We start from the raw sequence: 10000 nt of genomic DNA, 5'->3' as shown, positions 1-10000 counted from the left end.
TAGGTCCTGTAATGTAGGACTGGAAGCTCTGTTTTTCTGAAAGAACTTCCAGGACAAGATGTTTGGGCATATTTCACATTTTTACCAGGAAAACTTATTTGAGCAGACACTAGTGTGTTAAACCATTAATATACTGACTTTATTTTACACCTACTAATACAGATACTTTATTTTACAGTATTACAATGGTGTTTGACCTAATAGTGTTTTAAGCACATTAACATAGGTATGTATTTTAAAATTATGCAGTGACTTGTCTCTGCTTAACTCAAGCTTTCAAAGCTATTTTGGATAAAATAAAAAAAAATACCAAAACATCTTTACAAACGTTCTCTTAGCTTTCCAAATGTTTTGTTCTCATACATTCAGCTATGTCCTTAATATTTGGCATTTTGATTTATTAAGCAATCTTAAGTATTAAAGGCTTTTAGCGTTCACCAGCGCAAGTCTTCAGATGCATTGTGCCTTGTGTCAATGATGAATTAATTCCAGCAGAGCACAGAAGTTACTATTATTTAAGCCCAGCTCCTCACCTCTGCTTTTACATCACGGTCCGGTTTCAAAAGGCCGCAGGCTGGGCTGTGTCTGACGGAGGGAAGCGAGGCAGCGGCGCTGTGCGGGCAGCCGCTCCGGCCGCGGGGGCCATGGCGCGAGGCGCGGGGCGCGGGCCCGCCCTGAGGGGCTCCTCCCGAGGGGCTCCTCCCGAGGGGTTCCTCCAGAGGGGCTCCTCCCGAGGGGTTCCTCCCGAGGGGCTCCTCCCGAGGGGTTCCTCCCGAGGGGCTCCTCCCGAGGGGCTCCCCCCGAGGGGCTCATCCCGAGGGGCTCCCGCGGGCAGCGCCCGCTCCGCGCGCTCCCGCCGCCGGCGCGCGCCGCTCCGGGGCCGCGCGCGGCTCCGCGCTGGCCGGGCCTCGCGCGAGCGGCACGTGCTGGGCACGCCGAGGCCGAGCCGCGCGCGCCGCGCCGCCCCCTGGCGGCCGCGCCGGCGCCGCTGCCGCGGCTGCCCCGGGCCGGGCCCAGGTCCGGGCCCTTCCCGCCGGGCCCTTCCCGCCGGGCCTGGGCCCGGCCCGGGCCGCGCCGGCACCGCAGGCCCTGCCAGCCGGGTATGACACGCACCCCGTCATAAACCGAGGAGGTTTAATTGCGGCACCGCGCGCTATCCTGCTATTTGTACAAATAAAAGACCCCGTCTTGATGCAAAATAAACACAAAAGCACTGTTGTGACTATAACAGGGAGTCATATACTAATTTATATAATAAGTGGTTGTGCACGCTTTATTCAAGATTATGGCTGCAAGAAATGGCATGAATTGCTGGGTGTGTTTAATGCTGGATTATAGCAATTTGAAACATGTCAAACACATGGCTAATGCCTCATGCTTCACTCATTCTTGCGTAAACCTGCATAGCCACCATCCATTATACCCCTGGTAACAACACAATTCTGCAAGTAAATATTGTTACACTAAGTAACCTTTCAATTCAAGTTGTTTAGGAAGAGAAAATGCAATCTTGTGCAGTCAGTTCCAGTGTCAGTTTAATGTTTCAAAAGGGAAGTGGTGTAGAGAATAAGTATCTGTACAGTGACTTGCCAGCTTAAAGCACACACGCGTGCACGTGTGGGCGCACGGCGCATAGAAAATGTCCAGGTCTGCAGGGGAGAAAAGTCAGGCTGAGCTTCTAACTCAACAAGGTGGAGTATTTCTTTTTTTGGTATGGGTGATGGCTTGGCTACCCTGACAGGATTAGGTATTCAACCTGCAGTGCAACCACACTCTAAAATTATCTACAATTTCATTCTGTCTTGCAGACAGCAGGAAATATTTTCCCCATACCTTTGTTTAAAATACCGGGTAGCAAAGCTTGTATTGCACCTTTGGCGCCAAGAGTTGCAGAATCACGACAGAAGTAGGTGCTGGTGAATGTGTCTGTGAATGTGGGTGCGTGTGTGCATGTGTGCCTGTGTAGGCATGCTCATGACTGACAGCGAGTGTGACAGCAAGAGAAAAGAGAAGGATTAGAAAGTATGAATGTGTATAAATGTATGTAAACAGGGACCTGTATATTTTTTCTTGTCCTATTTGAATTTCCAAACTTACAGCCTTAGTGTCTGGCTGATACCTGTCTATTTCCTGTGTGTTTATTTATGCTCATTTTGGTAACAGTCTGCACTGCTATTGTAAAAACAAGAAAAAAAGTACATTAGTTTGCTCAGTGAGATGTTGCAGGTTCAAATTATTTTGCTACCAATAACTCTGATACTGATACATAGACATTAGAAATCATCCTTGTTTAGATGTTTTCAGTGCTTCAGTTTGTGAGGATTTAGAGGATTAAATTTTTGATAGTACATACACATGTGTGTAGACTCACGTATATATGTACGTCTATGCAAAAGAAAAGAAGGGAAAAGAAAGATTCTATGCTTTTGCTTTCGCTAGCAGCCCTTTTTCAGCTGCTGACAGTGAGCAGGGGGCTGAGGACAATCAACACAGTGTACTGCTCTAGCCAAAGTTTTAGTGTTCTTAAAAATATCATTTTAAAACTAGAGAAACACCCCCCACGCTTTATTTTTAACATAAAATTATATGGTCTCTTTTATCTTCATAAAAATACTTCAGTGTTTCTTCACTTCACTTCCAAATAAATTGCCCTTTCTAGTATTGTTACTCTGTAGTTCCATTCTGTCTGTACCCAGCTGTTGGATCGGATTTGTTGTTTTCTATTGCCAGAGTGGTGTTACTGGTCATGTTATGTTAAAGCCTATTTTGCTGGCTCACAGGCACTTTAACTTTAAATGTAGAGCCTGAACTACACTCTGGGGCTTTGCGAGGATACAAAATCCACAAGACATAAAACACTTTGGTTAATATGAACTGGAAGACATTTAACCCTTCTTTGTTAATTGTAATGAAACAATCAGAGAGATGTAAAAACAGGAGGGATGGTGTATTTATTTATTACAGTTCTGGGTGTTTTGTAATGTTTTGATTATCTAACATTTACCCCCCCTTTGCCCTTTTAATGCGCCTGGCTAAATGTACCACTGTTATTGTCTAATGTTTGAATTTGTAAAAGATGAACCTGTCTGTTAGTTAAATCTTTGTTTCACTAAAAGAGGATTAACGTTTGAATTTCCCAAATTTCCAAATCCTTGTAACGATACAGCTGATGAAGTTTCAAATAAATTTCCACTCTGATGTACACGTCCTTTTATTGAAAGTAAATATTGTAAAAATCGGAAAGGGCTGTCTGCTTCCACAGTTGTGGCATATCCGCATTAGAATTTTCATATAACTACTAAGGGCAATCAGACCCTTTTCTCTGAATATTTTAAACATTGTACATGTAAAATTTATGCCTAATTTGAATACTTATTAGCTGCCTAATCTCTGAAAAGAGTATTAGCTTTGTTTTTGCCTTGTAAAATTCATCACTGCTTGTATCACATTTTCCATTTCTATTATTTTTCTTTGCTGATGTTCATAAGTGTTTTAGGAGGACTGTTTCTTCATAAACACATCTGGTGCTGCTGTTGTTTACTGGGCTATAACAGCTGCTCTCCTTTATGTTAACTGTGTTTGTGTTTAGGCTTTTTGCATCCTGTTTATTTCTGACCAGACCATCCTTAAATAACTCATCTTTTGCTATTTTAACATGTTTCACATAATATATACTTATACTTTATCTTGTAGGAGCTTGTTTGTGGTAACTCACACTGCATTTTAATTAATATCCCATGCAAATAGTTGAAGTTGTAATGATCCTTTTCCTGCCTTTTTTTTTTTTTATTATTTTTTTTAAGGAAAGGCAGTTGCGCATACTTTGCAATGGACAAAATAGCTCAGTTAAATAATTAAGCTAAACAGCAAGCTTTGTTTCCTTTCCTGAGTTTGCTTGCACGTCCCTCTCCCTTCAGAGGTGTTTTTTAAAATCACAGCTCAGCCAGGTTGTTGTGAGGACTCTTGTCAGTAGGTCGGGAGTGAGGATGAAGGAAGGGAGCTGCATTCTGACCCTGCGAGAACAGGAGAGGACTTTGGTGGCTCTGAGAAGAGACGCTGACCTTTCCATATTACAGATACAAAATGCGCCTTGAAATTCTGGTTTGTAAGGGCACGTTGGTTCTTTATTTACTGCAAAGATTTCAACTGATCTTGGCAGGACATCTCATTGCTATCCTGAAAGTACAGTATATTTATGCAGTGAAAATGATAAAACATTTATTACTGTAGAGAAGGTAATATGCATAATTTATGCTGTTTTTAGCACAATCATTAGTGATATTCTTGATAGATTTTATTTCCAGCTTTCATATCTAATACATGCCTGGAAAATTAATTTTATATCTTTCATTTATTTGCCTATGTTAAAATTGAGTTTTAAGTCATCTTCAAGTGAACAGTTTGATTGCTGCTCATGCATAAGCTTAATTACTTCCCAGGAAGGACAGTATTAAATGTTTTAAATGTCAGAAAAATAAATGAATATCAGGCGTTTGATTAAAAAAATAGGCAATATCTGACGTGTTTGCAGCAGGAGCTTTTTCTTAAAATGCCTCCGAGGCAAAATTTTATTTAGTCACAAAAAAGGAGAAGCCCATTATACTATTTATCATTGGTTGATACCATATGATTTGTAACACCCTTACAAAATTTTAATTTTGTATGATTAGCTGTGCATCATTAAACAACAGCCTTGCATAAGATATGCTGTAAAATTCTGACAGAATCAAGATAGTGAATATTTTAAATAAGGCTGTATAGTCATCCATGGTTGTCAAAGCTAGATAATAGGAAATATAGAGCAGTGTGTGAAATCGTGCCTTCACTTAAACTGGTTTTATAGGTAGACTTTAAAACGTAGTCGTTCATAAATGCTATTGACCATGCTGCGTGCATGGTGTGTTATTTTGGCCGTTAAATGTAAGCACACAAAGCTTGCTCATAGAAATCATAATTCCAGTGATTAGCAGCTGTATGAAAGCAGAGTTTGCATTGCATTTCTTGGTAAACGGCTCTGTGAGGCTTTTTTCTTCTTCTAAAGATGCTGTCTGTGTAATTGGCAGAGAGGGACATCTTGATAATGGAAGTGTGAAGGTGTAACGCGTGTGTTAATTGATACTTCTTAATCACTTTTAGGTATTAAGTCATGATGCAGGAATCTGCGACAGAGACAATAAGCAACAGTTCAATGAATCAAAATGGAATGAGCACTCTAAGCAGCCAATTAGATGCTGGCAGCAGAGATGGAAGATCAAGTGGTGACACGAGCACTGAAGTAAGCACAGTAGAACTGCTGCATCTGCAACAACAGCAGGTAAGTTTGTTTTGTTTCCTGTTTGTTTTTAAACAAATGAAGGGCTGTTTTCAGAGGGGGACCTTTTTGTAGACCCTTGGTGTGTGCTGAATGTGGAGTGTCGTGGAAGCGAAGAGCATGGGGCATTATTTGTTGTTGTTTTAGTGCACGATAATGCTGAAAGGGAAGGATCCCGTTCTTGTGGCAGCAACATCTTGCTGATATGGCTGCATGCCACCACGCTTGCCTGGTGATTAAAATCCCGCTGCGTATTTATGAAAGTTGTGCCGAAGCCTTGCAGTGCATGTTTTCAGGAGCTGTTAGTTTATGTGCGATTCGGGCGGGCAGGACGTGGTGCAGGCTTTTCCACCAGAGGGCCACATTACTTGAGACTTCGCTTCGCTTGCAATGAATTGTGCCAAAGTCGGAGCTGGGCAGTGAAGGGACCCTAGTGAAGGGACCAGAGTGACTTTTCTCAATAAAGATACTTTGCTGTCACAGGTGTAATTAAAAAATGCTGGTTAGTTCAAACGCACTGAAATAAAAAAGACAGTGTTCCTGTCTGTGTGTGCTTGTGTGTGTGTGATTTGTAATATGAATGTGTAATTTTGAAGAGATGAGAAAAGAGAAGAAGCAGTTTTTCTGCATTTCTGTTTCCCTTCTCATTTTGAAAAACATCTTTTTTTTTAATCTATTTGTGTTCCCAACAAAGTTAATGCAGAACTAGTGTTGTGTTTAAAACTGTAAAATTCAACCGTCCTCTGGCTGCTGATACCACCTAATTACAAGATGCAATCCATTAATTTTTGTCACTGTAAGATTTCTCTTCCTTTTAAAACCTGAACAAACAAAACTACTTTTTCTGCCTAAGGAGCTGCCTCGCCATCAGGGAACACAAATTGTACTAATGCAGTGAAGCCCAAATTGTTTGGTAAACAGTCGGGGTCTGATTCTGCCCTGTACCTGCTTCAAACTCCTGAAAGTCTTTGCTGCCTCATCCTTTCATTTGCTGAGCCCACTCAGCACCTTTGGAGTTCAAACCCATAATTTTAAATGCTGAGGTTTTTCATTTCAACGTCAGGTATTACATTAGTGGAAGAAAAGTTGTTTTCTGTTAGGTAAACTATTATAAAAATGTTGTTTTATAGAAACATGTTTTAACTTGATAGATACATTGCATGTGCATGGGCCTCTGAAATAGCAGGTCATAATAGCTCTTAAAATTGAATAATTTTTAGTGCTGAATTAAGCAGTGTACACTAGCTACATTTATAGTTAAATATTTTAAATGGTGACAGAAAATGTGGAAGAAGGAAATAGTTATAGATTGAAATATGAGAAGTTGTTAAGGCTTAAATATGTGCCTTGCTTCAAATTCATGTGTATTCTGTTTTAGCAATTGAGCACTTACAGTATGCCAGTCTGAAGAAATACAGATTTCAGTGTCTTCATTATGTTCTTAGCAGGTTTCTACCTCTCTCAATATACATGATTATTGTATTATAGTACCTTGTATTTTTGTAGTATTTTAATATAAAATCGTATACATATAAATAAATATAAAAATGTAATATTGTTTTCATTGAAAATCATGCCATGATCTTTATTCAGGTGTTCAGATTACAACAGAATTTTAAAATCTTCGTTGAGAAAGAAATTGGTGAATATGTTTAGAAACTAAATTTAAGTGAAGTACTTAAAACACAAAAATGCTAATAGAATAATGTGCCACTTACATGTTTCTCAAAGTAGCAGTCCTAGGCATGTGTAGCCAATTTGTCCATACAGCCAGAGATTCCAGTAGATAGCATTTGCAAAGACCACAGAGAATTACAACTGAAGATGAAAATATCCAGTTGAGTACTAATAACAGGCAGGTTCTGAGGGGACAGGCTTAGAAGTGACAATCTTTTCTTCAAAATTGTGATTAGATCTTAAATAAGCAGACAGGCAAAGGAAAACCATGGGTACAGTTAATAGGACTCAAGAGGCATTTTATGGTAGGGTCTGCACCATAGGATTTAAATACAGCTTGAGTTAGGCATATGAATCCTTCTATAAAATATGTTGATGTGAAACATAAACACTAGTAAACATACAGTAGGATGTCCTTCAGATAACGGGCATAGCTTTGTGCTACTTTTGCTTTTCTTCCTCCTTTTTCTGTTTCTTCCCCCCCCCCCCCCCCCCGTTTTTGAACAGATGCCTTTTGAAATATGAATTAAGAGAAAAATGATGGTTGCTTTTATTATTGTCACTGTAGTAATTCTCTAAAATGATGTTTTTAATATGTGACACGTGTCTGGAAAACTTTGACACACAGAAAAACAGAGGAAACCCTAGCAATTATTATTGTTCAGATTTTTTATTGTTTAAATATGTGCAAGATGTACTCATCTCATAGTTTAACATTCTGGATTTGGCTTCTCTGAATCATTTTACTGGGAGTCTTCGAATAAAAAAAATCAAGTTTTTTATAGCTTCTTCTAAAGGAAGTAAGTAAATGATTGCTGGTTTTAATAATTTCCTTCAACTAGGCAGCTATGTAAAGGGATGCTAATGCTTAAGAATAAGTTTATCAGCCAAGTAAAATCATAAAATAAGTTTTTACTATGGCATGAATGTTTACTGGGGAAAGTTAAGTGGGAGAAATTTTAGGCTATATAGAAGACCAACTAGGCTCAATTAATTTTTAAAAGTTATTTATGTATGGATTTATAGAAGGTAAATAAGATAAAACAGATTTTATTATGTTCTTTTAGGCAACTATGTGGAGTTTGGACACTCTTGTTATTTTCTTGATGAACTATGTTGTTGTGGTCTTTATATAGAAATGAGAAGTTTGACTTAAATCAGGGAGTTATTCCTCGTCCATGTATCAAGAGCAAATGACAGTATTCTATAATATATTGTAATATATACTCGGTGATAAATGGGTTGGGTGCTGTCACAAGTCATCAGGTCGGCTTTGAAGATGTATGACTAGGATGTAAGCAACTTCTTTTCTTGCTGTTGATATTTATAGATTTATAAATATTTCTAAAGTGAGTGTATAATTTTATTTTAAAAATATGATGCAAACTGTAATCTGCCCAGACTTGTGTCTTCTGCTTTTTTTGGCTGACGGTGAGCTTTCTCTTTTGTATGTGTACATTCAGACACTTCTGAGCTTTTCATTTTCTTTTTTTTCCTTGTATATTAAAATCAGTGTTAGATACTAGAATTTATAATACATGAAAAAAAGCATATCCTTGATTAAATACATTGATAGATTATTCTGCATTAGATGTAGAATTTTATTTTTATATTAAGTTTGTAGAATTAATTGTTTGTGTCACTGAGGTCAAAATAGTTGCTAAAAAACCATGATTGCTTTGCAGGGTAGATTTGAGCTTGCATTTTGAGCATTCATTAAGTCAGTGCTACCAAGATAATCTTTTTAAATGTTTTATGGGAATTTATTGCTTAGAAGCTGTTTCAGTTGACTACGTATTATGTTATTTCTTCAAAGCAGTTTTATTTTGTTAGTATATCATTACTAGCATTTTATTGTTACAAAATATGTAGAGTATTTCCAAAAGTAATAATATGGTACTATCATTCAGATTATCTTAATGATGAAAAAATAAAAGTTTTGCTTTCTTGTGTATTTTTTCCTCATGATTATTTAAAAAGGAGGAGGAAAAGAATAGGAGTTTGTTTATTATATGAAGTCTTGAATTAGGTGTTAACAAAACTTATGTTTCTGTATGTTGGAAGGTAATTCTGTTTACTAAACCGCTAGAAACTTGCATTTTGGTTCTGTGAAAGAGAAAATAATTTTCTCATACTGTAGAAGAAGTTTTTATTAAAAAGTGACATAAAAATATGCAGCTGCTACACCTGTAGCAAAAGCCATAAAACATACTGATGATATGTAAGTTAAATAGAAAACTTCTTACTGCATCTGATTGTACTTATCATTACTAAAATTGACCCTAGCATATTAGGCAAAAATGCCTCTTCCTAGTGATTTAAAACAGAAGTTCAAATTATGGAAAGCTATGCAGAAGTGTCACAGGCTTAAAAGAGCAAAAGTCTGCTAGGTTCATTTATAGGACTTTCAGAGCAGGTATTACCAAATTAGCAGATGTTGAGCTAGTAGGGAAAAGTATGTTTCCTGAATTCAGGCACACAGGTGGTCTAATCTTTAATTTATTATAGAAATCAGAGTGTCCTAAAATACCAGAATGTAATTTTACCAAAGTCCTGATATGCCCCTAGAACTATTTCTTATTATTAGTCTTTATTTCTTTAATTCCTGCCCTGTGCTTCTGCAAACAGTTTTTTCCCTTGGTGAATAATTGGAGAAGGGCAAAATTCAAGTACAGGCTGTCTGTCTGCCTACTGACACTACAGCTGGAGTAGAAAGAGTGTATTTCATTTTCCATGTCTGTTGTCCCAATCTTTGATGAACCCCTTGTTGTCTGATTGTCCAAAAATTTTGAGCACATGGCTATTTAATGTGACTGCCAGGAGGTGGGTCACGTTGGGACCACGCCTCACTATTTCCACCTGCGAAATGGGAGTGCTATCTATCTGGTGTACATATTTGTTTCTGAAGCAATTCATAAGCTAAACTCCTGACTACCAGAGCCAAACTATCTGATTAAATGTTATAAAAACCCCGTATCACATCTCAATGTGGTATTTTGATGGGAATACCAA

The 10000-nt window shown here is 38.2% G+C and overlaps 1 protein-coding gene and 1 long non-coding RNA gene across 17 annotated transcripts in view; one reads left to right on the top strand and one right to left on the bottom strand.

Moving 5' to 3' along the window:
- LOC135301861 (uncharacterized) overlaps window positions 1–585 on the bottom strand; it is a 20601-nt gene extending 20016 nt beyond the window's left edge. Inside the window, exon 1 of the long non-coding RNA XR_010363593.1 lies at window positions 534–585. This is a non-coding gene — a long non-coding RNA (uncharacterized LOC135301861). The remainder of the gene's footprint in view (window positions 1–533) is intronic.
- FOXP2 (forkhead box P2) overlaps window positions 1–10000 on the top strand; it is a 402834-nt gene that overhangs the window by 209509 nt on the left and 183325 nt on the right. For 14 of the 16 annotated variants that reach the window (XM_064422362.1, XM_064422357.1, XM_064422356.1 and 11 more), the window contains one exon: window positions 5137–5314. In XM_064422362.1, coding sequence (XP_064278432.1) covers window positions 5147–5314 — 168 coding nt within the window. In that variant the 5' untranslated portion in view covers window positions 5137–5146. Of the gene's footprint in view, window positions 1–1073; window positions 1101–5136; window positions 5315–10000 lie in introns of those variants that run through there. The other 2 variants (XM_064422353.1, XM_064422360.1) reach the window with 2 other exon arrangements.

The sequence above is a fragment of the Passer domesticus genome, chromosome 5 (assembly GCF_036417665.1).
Source record: "Passer domesticus isolate bPasDom1 chromosome 5, bPasDom1.hap1, whole genome shotgun sequence".
Classification (NCBI taxonomy): Eukaryota; Metazoa; Chordata; class Aves; order Passeriformes; family Passeridae; genus Passer; species Passer domesticus.
The sequence above is the reverse complement of the archived record's forward strand: the minus strand, read 5'-3'. Positions and strand labels throughout refer to the sequence as shown.